At 40.1% G+C, this 22,378-nt stretch overlaps 1 protein-coding gene across 1 annotated transcript; it reads right to left on the reverse strand.

Annotated features, from left to right (window-relative positions):
* Window positions 1–667: 667 nt before the first annotated feature.
* Window positions 668–21,630, reverse strand: CCT2 (chaperonin containing TCP1 subunit 2). Its single transcript, XM_008066622.2, has 16 exons — window positions 21,532–21,630; window positions 20,404–20,478; window positions 20,247–20,312; window positions 18,796–18,907; window positions 18,308–18,384; window positions 18,046–18,158; window positions 16,916–17,118; window positions 15,070–15,170; window positions 14,730–14,857; window positions 14,068–14,171; window positions 8,958–9,077; window positions 8,453–8,581; window positions 7,836–7,939; window positions 7,483–7,582; window positions 4,833–4,974; window positions 668–930 (listed from the first exon to the last, which is right to left on the reverse strand). Exons 1-16 carry the CDS (start codon window positions 21,532–21,534, stop codon window positions 900–902), a joined length of 1,608 nt encoding a protein of 535 aa, XP_008064813.1. The 5' UTR covers window positions 21,535–21,630; the 3' UTR covers window positions 668–899.
* Between the last annotated feature and the right edge of the window lie 748 nt (window positions 21,631–22,378).

A 22,378-nucleotide genomic window follows, 5' to 3' on the forward strand; every position in this document is an offset into this window, starting at 1 on the left:
TCCCTCTGATGTCAGCACAGAGATTTTCAGGAAAAACTCAAAACCTACTGTTGGACTTTCTCCTATTTCTTGTGCATTTTGCTATACACTAATGTATCAATAACCTCCAAATCTAAAGTCACCTTTAAGCCATCAAACTCAGTACATACTTATGCCCTTCCTCATTCTCATCCATTTACCAAAAACAAAAAAAAAGCCCTAAAACAAAATCAGGTAACAATGCGTGAGTCTAACTGTACTCTTAAGAGAATATCACCTTACAAGGCACTGGTACTTACAGCACCTTATCCTAACCAACATTTTAAAAAGGATTTTCAAACTTAAAGTAACAGAAACCATCATATTTTTTCCAACATAAGAAACAGCACTTGGACTATACCAAATTAATAAGCACTACAGTTTACAGCACTTTCACTACACAAAATTAATGAATAGTAAAACTTATACATAATTAAGTATATTTATGACCCAGCAACAAAACCAAAAACTTCAAGTATGGTGTGTTTATCACATTTGACTTGGGCTTATATTAATCAAGAGAATTATTTTTAAAATGAAGGGCAATCATTAATTAGGCTAGAACAACTCTATACCGAAAATATAATCATTAGTTTCCATTAAGAGTTCAAACAGAGTACACACAAATCAATAAGACATAAAAACGAAATAACTATTCAAATTTTTATTTTAATGAACTTTTAAGTCAACTGAATTTTATGGAAAAATGACACGGCAAATAAATTAGACCCATGTTAAAATAAGAGGTCACTTAAAAGTCAAACTTAGGATATAATGGGCACAGATAAACACAGATTCCACAGTCTTCTTTAAGAGTTTGACATCTTTCAAATGTAACTTTGCTATGAACTGGTCCAGAGATCAACAGCATACGGGAATGTTTAACAGGGGTGGTGATCAGGGACACGTTTCCTATGAAGAAAAACATGCATTTAAGAAAAAAAATCAATAGTGAAAAATGAAAAGAAGGATTTTAACAAAAGTTTTATAGTAACTACAACACAACTAGAATCCTACTTTTATTAGAACCATTACAACTCAATTATGGTTTGAATGTACCCTCTAAAATTCAAGCAGACGCAATCTCCAACATGGCAATATTGGAGGTGGAGCCTTTAAAGGGTGGTTGAGTCACGCCATGGATTAATGGTTCAAATGGGAATGGAACTTGTGGCTTTTATAAGGAGAGACCTTAGCTAGCACTCAGTCCCCACCACGTGATGCCCTGCTCCACCTCAGGACTCTGTCCCACCTCAGGACTCTGCAGACAGCCCCACCAACAAGGACCTCACCAGATGCAGCCTTCTCAACCTTGAACTTAGCCTCCACGACTGTAAGAAATAACTTTAGTTTCTCATAAACTACCCAGCTTCAGGTATTGTTACAAGCAACAGAAAATGGACTAAGACAACCCAATTTTCCGTGAGAAGGATATTTCTACCTCATGACTAACTTTCTTCAATTACTATGTTATTTGCAAGAGAACATGAGCAAATACGTGAAACGTGAAGCCTGCAGGTATTTCACAGTTCTCAAGTTCTCATCCTACTTCACAAAGATGAATTCTCCAGAAAAAGGTTAATTGATGTGTTTCTGACTTATGTGTGTGTTAGGGAAATTTACGAAATTAATCAAAGACAATTACTTTTAACGAGAGGTTGCAAAGTGCCAAGACCCTGGGACTTCTAGATGAAAATCTCTGGATTGCTATTCCAAATGAATAAAACCAACTGTCAAAAAGTAAGCTGGTGACTGGGCAGGGTAATACACTAATAACCACCAATATTCTCTCTCATATCTTTTATTCTTCAGTGACCATATAGTAAAGGGGCACAGAACAATCTTTTGGGAAGAAGAGGTGGATGATAAGATACTAGTACTTTTTTTTATTTTTTACTTTTACTTAATGCTTGTTCAAAAGCTAAAACTTGAGAAACTGCTTCTGGAGGCAATCACAACAGTTAGGGGAAGTCGAAAAGGACTAAGAACAGACTCAAGGATTCCAGTATGATACTAGGATCATATAAAGAGACAAACTTCCACCCTCAGTATTATGGGAAACTACAATGCTAACCCCATTGTCAAAAGTTTCAAGCAGCTGTCAAAGGACACTGACCTGAAAAATGAATACTCTGAAGGTTAACAAGGAGTATGGGAAAAAAAAGGCCACAGTCCAGTAAGTTTGGGAAGGCTGAGTTTAACAAAATTATTCATGTTTCTTTACTGCAAATTACTCAGAATTTCTAATATACTTAAGACACCTAAGCCTGTAAAACAGTATTAAATTAAATAAGGTCTGATATTATTATATAATTTTATAAGTGTTATTTCAAATGTGTTTGAGGGCCCTGAGTTAGTGTCAGGATTTCTGGGAGGAGGTGTGGTTATGACCTTGCCCCCAAGTCAGAAGACTTGAGAGAACTGTTTCCTTTTGCTATCATTAGCTAAAGATAACAGAAAGCATCACAGCATTCTATCATTCTGAGAAAACTTTCTGTCAACTTTTCCCCTTAACAATATTCAAAATACAGAATGCTCCCCATTATGCCACCCTCCCAATATCATCAGCAGAGAATACATATATTTTCAGCCCCATTCTCCTTCATTACACCACAGTAGATTTGACTACCAGAGTTCTTTCCTCTCCATACCCAAATCTCGACTTCCTACTCAGATGACTCCCCTGTGCTCTCATCTAAACCAACTCCTCCTCCGGTCCTCTGGACTCCATTTACATTCTTTCAGGTGTGGAGTGGACTGCTCTCTTCTGCATGTTATTCCTTTTCTCAACTAAGTCTCTCCCACTTATATGCCGAGTCTTCACAGTAGCCTCATACCTCCCTCTAACTACTACTCCATTTCTCTGCTCCCACTCACAACAAACTCCTGAAAAAGTGGTCTACAAACACTCAGTCTCATTTTCCTTTCCCTGATATCTACTAAACATACTTCAACCTTCTGCCCCCTTCACTCCACGAACACCACTTGTCAAAACTACCGATGGCTTCTCTATGTTGCTGAATCCAATCTTCAAGGTAAATGTTTAGCTCTTATCTTTCTTGGCCTATTCTCGTCATTTTGGCAGTTGATCACTCCTCTCTAAACATCTTCTTCATTTAATTTCTTGGTTTTCCCACCTCACTGGCATCCCTTCCCCATCTTAGAACTTTATATTACAAAAAATTTTCCAATGCATGTAAAAGCAGAGCAATTAACTGTGTAATGAATCCTCATATACCTGTCACCCAGTTTTAACAATCTTCCATACATGTACATTTCTTAATGTCCTCTGCTGGTTGCTCTGAATCTTTCCAAATGGACACAGGAATTCTCTAGCACTCAATCCTTAAAGCCTCCTCTCTTCTTTAGCTATGACATTTACTTTTGGAGACCCAAATAGTCTCCTAGTTTTATTTATTTATTTATTTAGAGTTGTAGCTCACTCTATTGCTTAGGCTGGAGGTCAGTGGCATGCTCATGGCCACTGCAGCCTCAACCTCTGGGCTCTGGTGATCCTTCCACCTCAGCCTTCCAAATCGCTGGAACTACAGACATGAGCCACCATGCCCAACTAATTTTTTGATTTATTGTAGTGGTGAAGTCTCGCCAAGTTGCCCAGGCTGGTCTCGAACCCATGAGCTTGGGTAATCCTCTCACCTGTCTCCCAAAGTGCTGGGATTATAGGCATGAGCCACCACGCCCAGCTAGTCTCCTTGTTTTAAAATACCACATACAGACTGACAACAACTACATCTCTAACTGGGGCTTGAATTTCTGCCCTCAACTACCCAACTCTCCAACTGCCTTATCAGCAGACACCTGCATGTCCAAAAGGGAAATCCTGTCTTCCTCTCCTCCTCTTCTCTACTTAGCCTTCCCCATCTCAGATAAGAGAAATTCTTTTTTCTCCAAACACTCTGAATTATTCCAAATTCTTTCCTCTTACACCCTACTTCCAACCCATAAACAAACACTGCTGGTTCTACCCTTAAACTAAATCCATCATCAATTCCTTCTCACCACCTTCTCCATTATTTCCTAGTCCAGGCCATCATACTCTCCCGTCTCCCTGAAGTACCACTAAGAGTTCAAATGAATGGTTTTGGTAACTACTCATAAAAACAAATATTTTTAATTGAATCTTCAAAAGTTAAGATTTCTGGTCACTTAACCATTTTTGTATGCATGTTTTTTTGCTTTTGTTTCCTTTGGTTTAGAGTCTCATTCTGTTGCCCAGGTTGGAGTGCAGTGGCATGCTCACGGCCACTGCAGCATGGACCTGCTGCGCTCACATGATCCTTCCACCTCAGCCTTCCAAGTAGCTGGAACTACAGGCCACACCACCATGCCCAGCTAATTTTTTGATTTACTGTAAAGATGAGGTCTCGCCAAGTTGCCCAGGCAGGTCTAGAATCTCTGGGTTCAGGCAATTCTCTCACTTCGGCCTGCCAAAGTGCTGGGATTATAGGCGTGAGCCACTGCGACTGGCATGTTTTCTAAGAAAAGCTACTGAAATAGAAAGATGTAAGAAACCGTTCACATCACGTGCTTAGCCCCCAAGCTCCCTGGTACTTGACCTTTCCAGGGTTCTTTTTTGTGCCCTTTCAATCCTGAAAGCTATCCTGGCTGCCCATCATTTTTTTCCCCTAAGTTCTTCTGGTTTAAATGTAACAGTTGATTACATATTTTAAATGACTTACATAAGACTTTTATCTAGGCAAAAATGTCTCCACTTTCCCTTAACTATAATTATCAAATAAGTACAGTCCCTAATATTGTTTCAGTGTTCTTAATTTTTAGAAGTGTTGCAATACCTTGGTGCTGCTTTGATGATGTTGTCTACACGTAGAATCACCTCTGCTGCTTCAGCTGCACTCAAAAGAACTTGTCGTTTCACTTGAAAACTTTCTGTTATACCCAATGTAGCCATATCTCCAATGGTACCATCCCTCATATCTGAAAAGAAAGTGTTCACAAAAAGTAGTTGTAATAACTGAAGTATCAGAACATCTCTATAATTTGTTAAAAATAAAAATCCTAGCCGGGCTCGGTGGCTCAGCCTGTAATCCCGCGCCTTTGGGAGGCTGAGATGAGTGGATTGCCTGAGCCTGCGGGTTCGAGACCTGCCTGGGCAGCGAGACCTCATCTCTACAATAAATCAAAAACTTGGCCGGGCGTGGTAGTGCATGCCTGTAATTCCGGCTACTCGGAAGGCGGAAGCGGAAGGATCGCTGGAGCCCAGCAGGAAAGGCTGCGGTGGCCAGAAGCGGCCACTGCACTCCAGTCTGGGCGACAGAGTGAGACGCCAACTCAAAAAAAAAACAAAAAAACAAAAAACAAAAAAATTAAAAAATTAAAAAAATTAAAATCCTGATTGTTATTAATAAAATTGCAACACCCGACTATTTTAGTAAGCTGATCAGTCTATTAATGCACTCAAGGAAAGTCTTATAAAAAATGTAAAAAATCAACTATTGATCACCCATATTAATAAAGGGCAACAATGTCAAGTAACAAAAAATTACACCAGATGTTAGGATAATAATCTCCTATCTATCTTTATTTGTACCTACCTATGTAAAATTATTGCAAAAAATTTGCTCACCACCAACTATAACTATAGAATCTTAAGAACTTGAAGATGTTGGGTGGAGTGGTTCACATCTGTAATCCCAGCACTTTGAGACCAGCCTGGGCAACACAGTGACCTTGTCTCTACAAAAAATTAGCCAGGTATGGTGGTATGCACCGGTAGCCCCTGCTACTCAGGAGGCTGAGGTGGAAAGATCACCTGAGCCCAGGAGATCAAGGCTGTGATGAGCCACGTTTGTCCCACTGCTCTCCTGAACAACAGAATGAGGCTCTGACTCAAAAATTTTAAATAAAATAAAATAAGAAACAAAAAAAGGGACTCGAAGAATATTTGGAAGTCATCTATCCAACTTTTCTTGTGATAATCCTACTTCATTTTCTAACAAATCATTAATGGGCTTTCTTGTTCAGTGACAGGATTATCTACCTTAAGACTATTACTATAATGTCCTGCACAGCTTGTCAGATTTTTCAATCCAAACTAAATGTGCCTCATTGGCCATTTATATCTATGAATTGAAGATCTGTGCTCAAGAATATAGCAAAGTTTGCTATGAAATTAAAAAAAAAACACTAATTGTATAAGAAACATATAGTTGTTTATACTCTTTTCAGAATATATATACTGTTTATGTATTTCAGTCCTAGTCACTATGTACCCAACTAGTTAAAACCTTCTGACTAGGCAGGATGCGGTGGCTCATGCCTATAATCCCAGCACTTTGGGAGGATGAGGTGAGAGGACTGCCTGAGTTCATGAGTTCAAGACCACCCTAGGCAACTTGGCGAGACCTCATCTCTACAATAAATCAAGAAAAATTAACCAGATGTGATGGCACACACCTGTAATTCCAGCTACTTAGAAAGCAGAGGTAAAAGGATCACTTGAGCCCAGCAGGTTAAGGCTGCAGTGGCCGTGAGCATGCCACTGCACTCTAGCCTGGGTGAAGAGGGAGACTCTAGCTCAAAAAAAAAGAAAAATCTTCTGACTAGATTTTTTTTTTGTCTTGGGCCAGGCGCGGTGGCTCATGCCTATAATCCCAGCACTTTGGGAAGCAGAGTCACCCAGCCTGGGCAACTTGGCAAGACCTCATCTCTACAGTAGGTCAAAAAACTGCCAGGGGAGGGATGTGCATACCTCGACAACAAGGGTACCTGCATAATGAACATTTGTATACCTAACCTTGAATTGTACCCATCTTTAAAAAAAAAAATTAGCCGGGGGTGATAGCATGCGCCTGTAGTTCCAGCTACTTGGAAGGCTGAAGAGGAAAGATTGCCTGAGCCCAACAGGTGGACGCTGCGATAGTCTGAGCATGCCCTGCACTCCAGCCTGGGAGACAGAATAAGACTCCCACTCAAAAAACAAAAATAAATAAATAAATAAATCTTTATCTTGTTTGTTTTTACAGGTTGGCAAGTAAATTACATGCTGCTAAATTACCTGCTCATGAGACTTTCCATAAAATATTACTTTCTTTTTTTCCTTCATTTTAAAGATGTGAAATACAAATCAGGATTAGGTACATAGTCTACATGCAGGTGAAGTTTGGGCCTCCAACTTCCTTCCCCTGGTTTAGGATCAGGTATCTTTAGTGATATTACAAGCAACCTCCTGCCCCACTCCCCTGTGGCAGTGTCCCAGTACTGCCGATCCCTCTCTTGTAGTATTGTGATAAAAATCTAACTAGTTTTATACCTCTTCTGGAATATCAAAGTTTGGGAAGTGTTGAAACTATGAAGTTTGACACATTTTCCGATCATATATAATGGTTACAAAGACAAGGGCCACAAGAATGTTTTCCAAACAAAAGAAAAAACGTGGTGAAGAGCATTACTTTAACAATATCACAACGTTCCCCTGACACGTACCCAGTCCAGCAGTTGTACTGCCTTCGCTGTGAGCAGCCCGGAGCTGTGCCACCAGATCTGCACTGTCATAGCCTGCGTTGTCAGCTATGATAGTTGGCAACTATTAAATGAAGAAAACAGATAATTACCTACTATAAAGACCACTGATTTACTCCTAACTATAGGGACAGCTTTTCAAAATTATACATTTAGAAACAATATAAAATCTGCTTCCTTTTAACTAATGCTCATAAAAAGAACAAACTCCAGAATCAAATTTAAAAATGGATTTGACAAGTTCATTTTCTTATTCATTTAAAAACTATCAATACCCACAAAGTTTAAGTTTAGATTTCTTAATTTTATTAACTTACCATTCTCAGTGCTTTAGCATATGACTCCATTGCAACAGCTTCTTTGCCTGGTGTTCTATTGGCAAGCTTTGTCACAGCATGAGCCATCAACATCTCAGAACAGCCTACAGGTTAAAATTTCAATAAAATATAATGCTTAAACTGGGCCCGGTGGCTCAGCCTGTAATCCCGCGCTTTGGGAGGCTGAGGTGAGTGGATTGCCTGAGCCCGTGGGTTCGAGACCTGCCTGGGCAACTTGGCGAGACCTCATCTCTACAATAAGTCAAAAATCAGCCAGGCGTGGTAGCGCGTGCCTCTACCTCCGGCTACTCGGAAGGCTGAGGCGGAAGGATTGCTGGAGCCCAGTAGGTCGAGGCTGCAGTGGCTGGGAGCGGCCACTGCACTCCAGTCTGGGAGACAGAGTGAGACCCCAACTCAGAAAAAAAAAAATACGTATATATATAATGTTTAGTTGTCTCCAGCATACTGGATCACTGGCGTCCCTTACTATATGTCAAACATTTTAAAAATTAAGTACCAACGCAATATAGAATGACTACAAAAGAAATCATTAAAACCATGTATGATTTATATTTTATTTGATGAAATAAAACGTTCAATATTTTCCAAATGCTTACCTCCTCCATAAACTGTCCTAGAATCCTTCACAGTTTGGGCAAGAACACAAAGGGCATCATGCAAAGATCTTTCTGCTTCATCTAAAATTTGTTGAGTGGCACCACGCAAAACAATAGTACAAGCCTCACCTGAAGTTAAAACACAATACTGTTATGTCATAGGTGACCACCTAGTTGTAAAACATAAAAGTCTGTCATCTATTTTTTATGTAAGTGTTGGTTATATTATTGGGTTTTGAAAGCTGACATGTCTTCCACTGTTGTATATTCTCCTTCCTAATGATTCTAAGTTATCAAGAAAAAAACTATGTTGAACATGCACTATTCACAAAGGAACAGTAAAAATGAAGCAGAACTAAAATCAGAAAAATAAACACATATCATGCTTTTCAAGAGTTGAGACTTATAAAATAACATATTCTAGTAAAAACAATAATTTTCTTTAACTTCAATAGAGCCTAGCAAGAATTTAGGCACCTTATCCAGAAGCTACATAATCTCTCACCAAGAGCAACCCCAGAAAAGTGAATAAGTTTATCTTCTCCAATCATAACTTCCTCAATAAGTTTGCAACTTCCAAGCTTCACCAGTTCTGGGTGATCAAAGGTAGAGGCAATTTCACCACCTGTAAACATAAACTTGATATTAAATACATGACAGGTTTAAAATCTCTGTTTTCTAATAAGTAGTAACAAACAGTTACCATGTAATGGATACCTAACATTTTAAACACTAATTACTTATAATATGCCAGGCACTCTTTTTAAGCACTTCATAAGAATTGGCTAATTGTATAATCACAACACACTTCTAAGATAGGTTTTATTATGATGCCATTTTTTACATGATGAAAATGAGGCAAGGTTACATAACAAGGACAAATTTGAAGTTAGAATTCAAACTCAAACAGTCTATCTTCAGACCTGTATGTACACACTGTGCAATGCTACCTCCTAAAGGTTAAACTGAGACTTAAAACAGTTATGTTAAGCCGGGCACAACGGCTCACACCTTTAATCCCAGCACTTTGGGAGGTCAAGGTGAGAGGATTGCCTGAGCTCTCAGGTTTGAGACCAGCCTGGGCAACTTGGCGAGACCTCATCTCTACAATAAATAAAAAAATTAGCAGGCATGGTGGCACGTGACTGTAGTTCCAGCTACTTGGAAGGCTGAGGCAAAGGGTCACCTGAGCCCAGCAGATCGAGGCTGCAGTGGCTGCAAGTGTTCCACTACACTCTGGCCTGAGCAACAGGGTGAGACTCCAACTCAAATTGAAAAAAAACAAAAAACAGTTACCTGTAAGTCTGAATTTTAATTCAGATTCTCTTGAGTCCAGTCTAGAAGACTAAACTCTATGATACAATTCCTAGCACAAGACATGAAAATATCTGTCATACTATATAAACAACCGTATACTTTATGAACTGCTTAAAATGAGAATCTGATATCTCTACTACAATAACTGAAAGGTCACAGAGACCCAATAAGGTCAAGAAAAAGGAGAAAAGAGAACTAAGTGTTACTTAATGAGTTATCAAAACAGTATATTCATTTTAATCCTTATGCCTTTTTTCTATTCCTATTTGACCTCCATCTTTCATGCTGTAAACTGAGAATAGCCACTTTATTTCCTATCTAAGCAAAAGTTAGGTTTCCATTTCAAAATCCTTTTCTCCAGTTGGACTACTCTGTTGATAATGTGGAGTTCAACCAGTGGAGTGGTTCACACCTGTAATCCCAGCACTTTGGAAGGCGGAGGCAAGAGGACTGCCTGAGACAAGGGGTTTGGTTTGAGACCAGTCTGGGCAACTTCGCAAGACCTTGGCTCTATAGTAAATCAAAAAATTAGCCTGGTGTGGTGGTGCATGCCTATAATCCCAGTTACTTGGAAGGCTGAGGCAGAAGAATCAGCTAAGCCCAGCGGGTAGAGCCTGTGGTAGCTGTGAGTGTGTTGTTGCACTCCAGCCTGGGCAAGTATGAAACTTTGCCTCAAAATAAAAAAAAATAATAACAACAATAACATGGATTCCATTAGTCAACCCTCTTTTCCTGTTTCTTACCTATAAATCTGCTGAATAATCAATGCTCTATTATCTTTCAAAAGTCTTCTAATTACTAATTTATTCTAATTTTATAAAGTTCTTTTTACTTTTGATTGGGAAAATTCTAAGGCAGTTTTTTGTTCTAGACATGAAACACAATAGATTGAGATGTCATAACTAAAAATGAGCTTAACTTAGCTTATGACAATGTTTATTTCATCCTTCTATATCTGCTTAAAAGCTACTTTTCTTTTTTAAAGAGGCAAAGTCTCATTATGTTGTCCAGACTGGAGTACAATGGCTATTCACAGGTGCAATCAGCTCACTACGAGCCCAGGTTCCTAGGCCCAAGCAATTCTCCTGCCTCAGCCTGCTGGGAACCTGGGACTATTGTAGGCATACACCACCACACCTGGCACAAGACACTTCCTGACACTTGCAAGAACCAATGTCATACACCTTGACAACTGAGCTGCTAAGGATGGGAGCCATCATGGAGTTAACTTCATAGCCATACCATGGTATACTTAGTGCAGTAAACATTCTTCTGGGTATATGTAGCAATTTCGTGTGCCAAGTCCTTATGTTTATCTCATGAACGTGTTATCATTGACATTGATTTGTATTCTGTAACGCTAAAGGATGAATTACATAAACATGAGCATGAGAAACTGTGGGCTAGGCGTGGTGGCTAATGCCTATAATCCTAGAAATTTGGGAAGCCAAGGTGAGAGGATTGCCTGAGCTCACAGGTTTGAGACCAGCTTGGGCAGCTTGGCGAGACCTCATCTCTACAATAAATCAAAAAATTAGCTGGGCGTGTGCCTGTACTCCCAGCTACATGGAAGACTGAGGCAGAAGGATCACCTAAGCCCAGCAGGTAGAGGCTGTGGTGGCCCATAAGCGTGCTACTGTACTCCAGCCTGGGTGACAGGGTGAGACTCCAACTCAAAAAACAAAACAAAACCAAGAAACTTTTGTGTCACTTAAAGCATCAAGTAAGCAACAGCTTTTAAACAACTTTAAAGCAGGTAAGCCTAATTCAAAGTAATTAAAGAAATCTATCTTTAGAGGTCAAAAGAGTATGTTCCTCAAATTATAAAAAAAAAAAATGTTGTACGAAACCATTCTAGGATGAGATGAAATCCACTCTCCAAATGTTAGTACACTTTCCTTCTAATACTCATGGCAGTTACCAAATGAATTTGACAGCCCTAGTGATATCATAGCTCAAAACCCAGGTTTCCTTCTTATTCCCAGATTTGAAACCAACTTTCCAACCTATATTTTCAAGGGCCTAAAATTTAGATAAAGGTTGTTAAACTTAAGTTTTTCGGCTGGGCACAGGAGCTCATGCCTGTAAACCCAGCATCTGGGAGGCAGAGGTGAGAGGAGTGCCTGAGCCCAGGGGTTCAAAACCAGCCTGGGCAACATGGCGAGACCTCATCTCTACAATAAATCAAGAAAAACTGTGTGTGCTGTATGATGGCACAGACCTATAGATCCAGCTACTCAGAAGGTTGAGGCAGAAGGATCACCTGAGCCCAGCAGGTCTAGGCTGCAATGACTGTAAACATGCCACGGCACTCCAGCCTAGGTGACAAGTGAGACCCAAAAAAACAGCCAGGCTCGGTGGCTCAGCCTGTAATCCCGTGCCTTTGGGAGGCTGAGGTGAGTGGATTGCCTGAGCCCGCGGGTTCGAGACCCACCTGGGCAGCAAGACCTCATCTCTACAATAAATCAAAAAATCAGCTGGGCGTGGTAGCGCATGCCTGTAATTCCGGCTACTTGGAAGGCTGAGGCGGAGGGATCGCCAGAGCCCAGCAGGCGAGGCTACGGTGGCCGGGAGCAGCCACTGCAGTCCAGTCTGGGCGACCCAGTGAGACTCCAACTCAAAAAAAAAAACAACAACTTAGTTTTTCAAGGGCTAATTAGAAATTAGTATAAAAACTATTAACAAAACTGTACATGTACTCCCTAAATCTATAAAAATAATTACTTTTAAAAAACCATTACAACAAAAAGTTGCTTTTTTATTATAAGAGACAGCAGGGTCTTACTCTGTAGCCCAGGCTGGAGTGCGTGGCGTATTCAGAGTTCACTGCTGCCTTGAACTCCTGGGCTTAGGCAATCCTTCTACCTCAGCCTCCTAAGAAGCTAGGACTAAAGACGTGCACTACCATGTCCAGATAATTTATTTTTATTTTTCGTGAAGATAGGGTCTCGCTATGTTGCCTAGACTGGTCTTGAACTCCTGAAATCAAGCAAACCTCTCATCTTCGCTGCTCAAGTCACTAGGACTACAGGCATGAGCCACAGCACCCAGCCTGCACTGTGTCCATTTTGATGCAGACAGACATACCTGATTTATTTATTTATTTATTTTTTGAGTTGGAGTCTCACTCGGTCGCCCAGCCTGGAGTGCAGTGGCCGCTTCCGGCCATCGCAGCCTCAACCTACTGAGCTCCGGCGATCCTTCCGCCTTAGCCTTCCGAGTAACCGGAATTACAGGCATGCACTACCACGCCTGGCTAATTTTTTGATTTATTGTAGAGATAAGGTCTCGCTGCCCAGGCGGGTCTCGAACCCGCGGGCTAGGCAATCCACTCACCTCAGCCTCCCAAAGGCACGGGATTACAGGCTGAGCCACTGAGCCCGGCCATACCTGATTTATAAACACAATTTCTATTTGACACAAATAAGATTTTATTACTCATACTTCCATGGAAAGAAGTCCAAATATACTAACTTTCATCATACACTGTTGAATTGTATCACTTATTCCAACATTACTTACAGAAATTTAAACAAATTAACTCAAAGCAATGTTTAAAAGTACAAGTTAAGTACTTGACCCACTCTCCAGCATAAAGTAAGCATTCAAAAAAGGTTACTATTACTACTGTTCTACTACTCAGAACACAATGCATTCAACCCCTCACTCGGCAACAGAAATAAGTAAACTAGAAAAAGACAAGACTTAAAAACTCCTTTTTAAAGCTTGTGATTATTCAGATTACGTTTAGATCAATGGTCTTATGGGATTTGTGAGGGAAAAAAAATCTAGTATCTTTAAAACAATAAACAACAAAAATCTGTATCTATGGCAAACCTGGTAGATAATTTGATATATGAAAAATAATGTAACTAAATTAAAGGTATCCAAAAGTACGTATCAGATTTCAGAGCAACTTTAGATTCTAAGCTCCTTAAAAAGTCTTCTTGGCCGGGCGCAGTGGCTTAAGTCTATAATCTCAGCACTTTGGGAAGCCGAGGTGAAAGGATTGCCTGAGCCCGCGGGTTTGAGACCAGCCTGGGCAACTTGGTGAGACCTAGTTAAATAAAAAAAAACCTAACCAGGCATGGTAGCGCGCACCTATAGTTCCAGCTACTTGGAAGGTTGAGGCAGAAGGATTGCTGGAGCCCAGCCGGTCGAGGCTGCAGTAGCCGGGAGCAGCCACTGCACTCTAGTCTGGGTGACAGAGTGAGACTCCAACTCAAAAAAAAAAATTAAAAAAAATCCAAGTGTGACTGCTATGTCTGTTAAAAAAAAAAAATGCCTTGTTTCCATACCTGTGACAAGAGCTAGACGTTCCACACCTGCAAAATCTGCATGCTCAATAGCCATGACACCAGCAGCACCAAAGAGCTGTTCAGGATAATTATAAATTAACTGCCTGTAAATAAAATACATAAAAACATTATGTCCAAAACTGTCATTCACAAGATAAACTACATTAGACTAAAAAAAAATGACATTTTCACCACATCAATAATCAAAGAATTGCAAATTAGAACAAAACAGCATTTCTCATCTGTATAATTTACAAATTATAATATTAATGCATCCATGTTAGCACTGAAAACAGGTGTTGTTATAGTGACTGTGTAAACTGGTCTCATAACTCTGGAAAGCAATTTAGCAGTACTGCATCAAAAACCTTATCTACATTTATGTGCCTTAATTCCTGGGAATCTACAGCAATAAAATTAAATAATTTTTATATTTAACAGTGAATCTTGCCAGTGTCTTAAATGTCCACTAGAAGTGCGTGTAAATCACAAATTCCTGAATAAGTTATAAAAATCTGTAATGTAAGTAAAATTACGTATTGCAGTTCCTAAATAACAAATCACTATTCCAATATAAGTAATTCAGTATAAAGTACTTACACAAACTTTCATAGAAAAAAATCTTTTCTTAGATTACAAATATTGTTAGCACAAGGACAGACCTGTTAATAAAGCAATTTATTCCATGCTTAAGAATACGTTCAACTTTCTCCTTCATTTTTTCCTTTTCCGCGTGTTCTATTTCTGCAACCTTTGCTGTAGAATCAACTCTTACTCGAGAACCAAATATCTACGACAGAGAAAAGCATAGAGCATGTTTCATTACTCTTAGAGTCCTGCAGCATATTTCCACATTTTTATCAACATATATATCTAAAAGAATACATATATATGTACTTGTTATTTACATTCATATATTTCAAGCTTTTTAGCATAACTGATTCCTAACCAGAGTTTATAGAAACCAAGAATTAAAATTTCAAGAAATGTAGTTACACTCACCTTTATTTTGTCTGTATCCATTCCAGTATTTGCAATAAGAATTTTAGCATTTTCAATTCGCTTTGGTTGATTTACCCCAATTTTTTTATCCAACAGAAAGCCTACAATAAATATAAGGATAACACTGAATTAAATACTTCAAGGCTACATTAGTAAATCTTACAAAGCTATCTGTTTTACCAAATTAGTATTTCAAAGAACACATTTAAGCCCAATTTACCAGACTTCTAAAACCTATAAAGCATTCCACTGGAACAGTGATCAGAAAAGCATTCCACTGGAACAGTGATCAGAGAATCAATGTAGTGAATTATTTAAAAAACAATAGATGGAACAAAAAATAATAAGTGTACAATATAGACAGTAGAAGTAAACAGTATTTTGAAACTTGTGTTTCAGATACATACTACACACACAGGTATTATGAACTATAATGTAAAGATATCGGGCTAAGTACCTTCACTAGCTTAAAACAAACACAAGAGAAAAGCTGTGAAGATTCAGATCCACAAAATATTGCATTGAAGCTGGTGATGAAAATGGAAAAATCACAAACAGTGGAATCAGAGAAACTCAAACCCCGCCCCTGCTGCTTACTGGTTATGTAACCTTGGAAAAGTTATTCAACCACTGATACTCATTTATAAAACAGCAATCTAACCAGTGGCAGAAATGCTAGTTACCAGTCTAGCCCTGCTGATTTAAAACCATTATATGAACCCAATCTCCCTTCTTTCCCAGGCCATCTCTGGTTGCACAAGAAACTTTTATCATATGAAGCCATTATCTTGGATTTTCTGTTTTATTCAGCTGAATCTAATCCTCACTCACTGGATCACCATGATGAGGACTAAATGACTAAAATTTGTATTACAAATTCCTAGCACAAAGCAGACATTCAAGAATCATGCTATAGGCTGACCATGCCTATAATCCCAGCACTCTTGGAGGCTGAGGTGAGAGAATCACTTGAGTCTAGTTGAGACCATCCTAGGCCACATACACCTTGTGTCTACAAAAAATTTTTTTTAAATGTTTGGAGTGGTCACATGTGCCTGTAGTCCCAGCAACTCAGGAGGCTGAGGTGGGAAGACCACCTAAGCCCAGGAGGTCAAGAGTGCAGTGAGCTGTGAGGTAGAGATTTGTGCTGCTCAGTCTACCTCAACTCAAAAAAAAGAAAAGAAAAGAGATTTGTGCTGTTCAGGCTATCCTTTCTTTGAATAACCGTTCTCTACTGCCAGTCCCTACTAGAAATGATAAAAATCTCTTACGTGTTAATTTAACCAAGAGTATTTTCAGAATTATGATATACTCTTTAAATAAAGACATAACATACAACAAAACCAGAACTCCAAATCACTGGTAAAAGCAGGGGCTGTAAAGCACCACCTAATCCTTTTTTCCTCTGAAAGAATGCCTATGCTTTCTATAGTCCATTTTATGAAGCAAATACAACGTGAAGATGCTTTGAAAATCTATAGGCCGGGCTCAGTGGCTCAGCCTGTAATCCCACCACTTTGAAGAACAAGGCAAGTGGAATGCCTGAGCCCGCGGGTTCGAGACCCACCTGGGCAACTTGGCAAGACCTCATCTCTACAATGAATCCAAAAAATTAGCCGGGCATGGTAGCACACACCTGCTGTTCTGGCTACTTGGAAGGCTGAGGCAGAAGGATCACTGAAGCCCAGCAGGTCAAGGCTGCGATGGCCGGGAGTGTGCCACTGCACTCCAGCCTGGGCAACGGAGTGAGACTCCAACTCAAAAAAAAAAAAACTATACTTATAAACAAAACATTTCAGCCCTCAGCATCTGATCAAAACTTCTCATATTCAACAGTCATACATACCTTCATCCAAATAGGAATCTGCTAGACTTCCTCCTAGCTTCTTGATAATATGAATTGCCTCGAGATTACCAGAGCCTTTCAGTCTGAGAACAGCTTCTACAGCTAACTTAGTAAAGTGATCTTTGTGATGAGTAAGAAGTTTTGATGATAATGTTGTTGCCGCAATATTCATTAAATCTTGACGGAATTTAACTTCATCAGAACTAAATAAAACCAACCAAACACACAAAAAAAACTTGTGTCTGTTCTTAATATGCTTACCCAAAGATATTAACCATACTTTTACTCTACAAGATTTATCCAGACATTCATGTCACTAGGTCTTTTTACCCTAATCAGTCACGTCTCTAAGTCACATGAAAATATATTACTTTCCCCACCAAACTGGCAAACTGCCCCACCCCCCAAAAAAGGCAGGGGACAACACACACACACAAAATCGTATGTTGTCAAGGAAATAAGCATTGTTATACTGCTAGTGGGGTATAAATAAATGTTTTCAGATGCTTATTTGATAATGTGCAAAAAAGTACCTTGGACACATACTTACTTGTGGACCCAATTACACTCCTAGAAACATTTTTTTAAGTTTATCACAACATTGTTATAAAGCTAAAACCTCTCAAATATACAAATCTCCACTTATTAATAGTAAATAGTAACACCCCTTCCCAGTGACAATAAATAAGTAAATAGTAAATAGTTTACTAAATAATATTTAGTAAATAAGTTACTAAATAGATTTATTTAGTAACTAGGCTAAATAAGTCACTCTAATCATACTCAAATGCCTAACTCTATTAAAACTAACTGCAGAAAAAATCAACATCCAGAAATGTATTTATTTAAATTGATTCAAAAGAGGCTAACAAACTCTCTACACAAATGATACCATTTGTTTTGTTTGCATGTTTATTTTGATTATATACGCAAAAAGACTGAAAACACAAAGTCTCCAGATAACCATTAAATGGCTATCTCTGAAAGATGATGTGGGTTTGTTCGGGGGAGGGGGTGAGACAGCAGGATCATGCTTGTACATGCTTTTCCATGTTCCCTAGATGTCTTGCATGAAGCACATTATGAAAAAATGTCAAATGTCTACAACAGTAGTACTTTGGTATACCAACCCATGATCAACTGCAGAACTCAAAAGAGCCTCTCTTGCAGCCTTTGTGGCTTCTCTCCAACCCGCAATGATGGTCTGTGGATGAATCTTTTTCGCAATTAAAGATTCTGCTTCCTATCAATAAACAGTTATAAAAACAAAATTAAAAGTACTCATCAACAGAAAACATGTAGGAAGAGCTTGGTTACTTCTAATAATCAAAACCACAGCAGCCAAAAAAAAAAAAAACAAAACAAGGTTTGCGTTTACTCAGTTGTTCTTACCCTTAGTAATTCTGCTGCCAAAACAGTAACAGAGGTAGTGCCATCACCAACTTCATCATCTTGAACCCTGGACATATCTAGAAAAAGAAATTATTCACTAAAAATTATTTCTCATATCTTACTAAGTTCTTCAAAAATACCCATTACCCATCTAAACCTCACTTATCTAGGTTCCTCATCTGACAAATACTTTGGAACTTTTAAGTATGAAATGCAACAGTTTTTTTTTTTAAACATATTTTTTATTTTAAAACTGTGGGGTACAGTTAAGGGTTAGGTATACAAATATGCATTGTGCAGGTACCCTTGTTGATGAGGTGTGCCCCCCCCGAAATGCAATAGTTTTACCACTAATAATTATGTGTCACACCTGAAGCCTGTATTTTAAAATAACGATAATCAATTAAAAATCAATTAACTGACAGTATAGGTGGTCAACACAGTCTATTAAAAAATTATTTCAAATATTAACAAATATTCAGACTCACCAACTAAAACTTTAGCTGCTGGATTGTCAACACCAATGTTTTTTAGAATAGTGGCACCATCATTGGTTACCATAAGAGAGGCATCTCGTCCACTGCTTAGAAGAATCTTGTCCTAAAGGGAATATATTTGGTTCAAGTTAAGACATATCTTGAAGAATGGGTCAATCAGTATTCTCATATACTACTAGTGTGCAAATGCTCTGGATGGCTATTGTGTGGTAGCTATTCATATGTTTCTACTGCCTACACTCCACAATCAAACCTGGCATTGACCCCTCTAAACACTAGAAGCATAAGGAGACAAACTAGGTTTCGTTTCTGCATTGTAATAGCAAAAAAAAATGGAAACAAACTAGTGTCCATCAATAATTAAACTGCAAAATAATCAAGCTACAGAATACTTCTATGACAGTTAATGAGGTATCTACTTACACTGCAAAAATATAAAGGAACATATCAGTTACATGAAAATATGTAAAAAGAAAAAAATACATAATTTGAAGGGGACCCTCAAAAAACCAGAATTATCTTTTGGAGGGCAGGTCCCTTGTAGTATAGGCTTCCCTTGTAAGTGTTCTAGGAACCCACTAGCATCAGTGTACCAGCTAGTACTGTTGTGAGAGACTATGTTTGGCTTCAATTGATTTTTTTTTTGAGATTTTTTTTTTTTTAATCTTTCGCCCAGACTGGAGTGCAGTGGCACACACGCTCACTGCCACCTCAGCGTCAACCTTCTGGGCTCCAGCGATCTTTCCGCCTCAGTCTTCTGAGTAGCTGGAACAACAGATGTGCGCTACCACGCCCAGCTATTTTTTATTTTACTTTATTTTATTCTAGAGACGAGGTCTCACCAGGTTGCCTGGGCTGGTCTTGAACCCATGGGCTCAGGCAATCCACTCGCCTCGGCCTTCCAAAGTGCTGGGATTACAGGCTGAGCCACCGAACCCGGCTGGAGATTCCTTTAATAAGTTAGATGATTTAAAAGTACACCTGCCCACATGCTGAGTGTTCAGTAGTTTTTGACCAAAAACAGCATAACCCTCGTGCCCAACCCTCCTTATTCACCTGAAAAAAGCATCTCAGTAGGTGTACTGCATCAAATGGACAGTACTTTGAAGGTGACTGAAGCTTAAACATAGGAATACACAACTTTTTATAAACAGTTTTTTGGGGGTCCCCCCTCATACAAAAGGAACCGAAAAACATCAGGAAGATGTACATCCAAATGATAACAGTACTTGTCACTGGGAAGGGATGTGAGACAGGGGATGGTGATCCATGGGTTATTTTTAATAAAGAAAATTTGATTTTTAATAAGGAAAATATTTTCATTGCAGAATTATAATCGAAAGTTGCAAAGATTAAACAGAATTTAGAATGTTTGTTATTAACTATATTTCCACTGAAGACTGTAAAACAATATTAAAATCCATAAAAATTATTTTTCTTACCATGCCCTTGGGTCCCAATGTGCTCTTTACCAAGTCTCCAATGGCAATGGCACCAATAAAAGATGACTGGAGTAAAAAAATCAAGACAAAGTCAACTTTACAGTCTTGGAGAAAAGTACAACTTTATCTTTAAAACAATGCAGAAAACAAGGCTTACCAGGCGAGCTGTCTCTGCTCTCTCTTCATCAGCTCCAGCCTTGAAGATGTTAACCGGAGCCAAAGAAAGGGACGCCTAAAAAAGGAAAATCCAGAAACATTCCGTTGAACATCAACACTTTTTTTTTTGAGTTGGAGTCTCACTCTGTTGCCCAGGCTGGACTGCAGTGACAAGTTCCTGCCCACCGCAGCCTCGACCTGCTGGGCTCAGGCAATCCTTCTGCCTCAGCCTTCCAAGTAGCTGGAATCACAGGCATACGCCACCATGCCCAGCTTATTTTTTGATTTATGGTAGAGACGAGGTCTCACCAAGTTGCCCGGGTGGGTCTCGAACCCCGCGGGCTCAGGCAATCCACTCACCTCGGCCTCCCAAAGTGCTGGCATTACAGGCTGAGCCACCGAGCCCGGCCATCAACACTCTTTAACACATAAACTCAGCAGCCTTCCACTAGTCTTACTAGTAAATACGTAAGAGAAAATTCACATACAACGCAGTGTTTTCAAACTAACGAAGCTTCCGTCCGTTATCGAGACAGGCATTTAAGTAACTGGGAGACACACATAGGAGAGCAACACGGCTTTTTGGATTCACAAGGGGCGCCAGAAACATAACACCTAAGAAACTGACAGTTAAGTATGGCGAGACCAAAGACGACCTTAAACTAAGGATGAGGCCGGCAAGGGTTGAAGGCCACCAGCGGAATGACCGCCGGGGGTGAGGGAAAGCCGCGGCCTCCATCTTCCGGCCTCGGGTGACTCCTTCCCAGGCGCGTCAGGCTCCGCCCCGAAGGCGGAGCCGGCTTGCCACTAGAAATTTCTTCGGTTGGGGTGAAGCCCAGGCCTTGGGGTCCGGACACTTAGAGAGACCGAGTCAGAAAGGGAAGGCGCCCTTACGGCCCAATCCTCCCCAGGCCCGCACAGCGGGCTCTACCGCCTGGTCCGCGGCAGGCCACACGCCGCGCGGCCCATGCCATGGGCAGCAGGCCCGGGCAATCCAACAGGCCCGGGAGACAGACACATGGAGCCTGCGACCCTAGGAAAGCAGAGGGAGCAGCGAGCCGGCAGGGCGCCGCGGGACACGGCGAGGCAGAGGCAGGGGTAGGAGCAGGGGACAGGGGACCGGGCTCACCATGGTTCCGAGGAGTTCGGCACACAAGCTTAATCCCCTCACACCTCACGCCCGGACGCCTGCAGGAAAAAGGAAGCCGGAAATGACATCACACGTCCTCGTGCAGGGGGCGGTGCCCCGTCCCGCGCGCCGCGCCGGCCTGCCCCCTACCGCCTGAGGGGATGCCATTTTGATTGGCGCCCCACGGGCCGGAAACGCTACCTTTCACAATGGAGGGGGCGGGACTCCACTCGGGCTCCGCCCCCTGAGGTGTCGCGGCTTGGGACGAGGAAGGGGCGGGGTTTGACCGATTTGTAGTCCAGCAACCGAAGAACAGGGAGGTGCCGGCCCGCGGGGGTTGTCATAGCAATGACGTTCCTGATCACACTTTTCATTTTTCTTAACTTTAATCTTGAAACATTTGTATTGAAGTCACACATACGAAGTTTAACGTATTATATACTAATAATGAAAGACGTAATTCAACTATCTCATCACTTTCTCTCCCCAGGGGAGCCACGTTCCTTTCTCAATTTGGGGGAGGGTTTTTTTATCATGTTCCTAAATAATATGCTATTGCTATTTTTAATTTTAAGCATTTATTGAGAACTATAGAAAAAGGCTTCCTCTTCTTTCATTGAATTTTGAAACACTGTTTCTAATTGCACGTTGACTGCCCAGAGGACAAGTTCTTGTGAACTGTGGCAGAGACATTTGCCCTGTTTGCTCACTTTCAGGAATTTTTCCATTCCACTCTTTTTTTTCCTCTCCAATAGCAGAGATGACTAATACACTCTTACATAAAATGTTTTGGTAGAGATCAAGATCAATCCACATATTTCAGTTTATAATAAATAAACTTAGCTTT

The sequence above is a fragment of the Carlito syrichta genome, unplaced genomic scaffold, assembly GCF_000164805.1.
Source record: "Carlito syrichta isolate Samal-C Ts95f unplaced genomic scaffold, Tarsius_syrichta-2.0.1 Scaffold309041, whole genome shotgun sequence".
NCBI lineage: Eukaryota > Metazoa > Chordata > Mammalia > Primates > Tarsiidae > Carlito > Carlito syrichta.

Coding starts and splice junctions, on each gene's coding strand:
- CCT2 (XM_008066622.2), bottom strand. Junction 9,078..14,067: donor ACGTCTAGCTCTTGTCACAG/GTATGGAAACAA, acceptor TTATGTTTACAG/GTGGTGAAATTGCCTCTACC. Junction 8,582..8,957: donor CTTTTCTGGGGTTGCTCTTG/GTGAGAGATTAT, acceptor TTTTAACTTCAG/GTGAGGCTTGTACTATTGTT.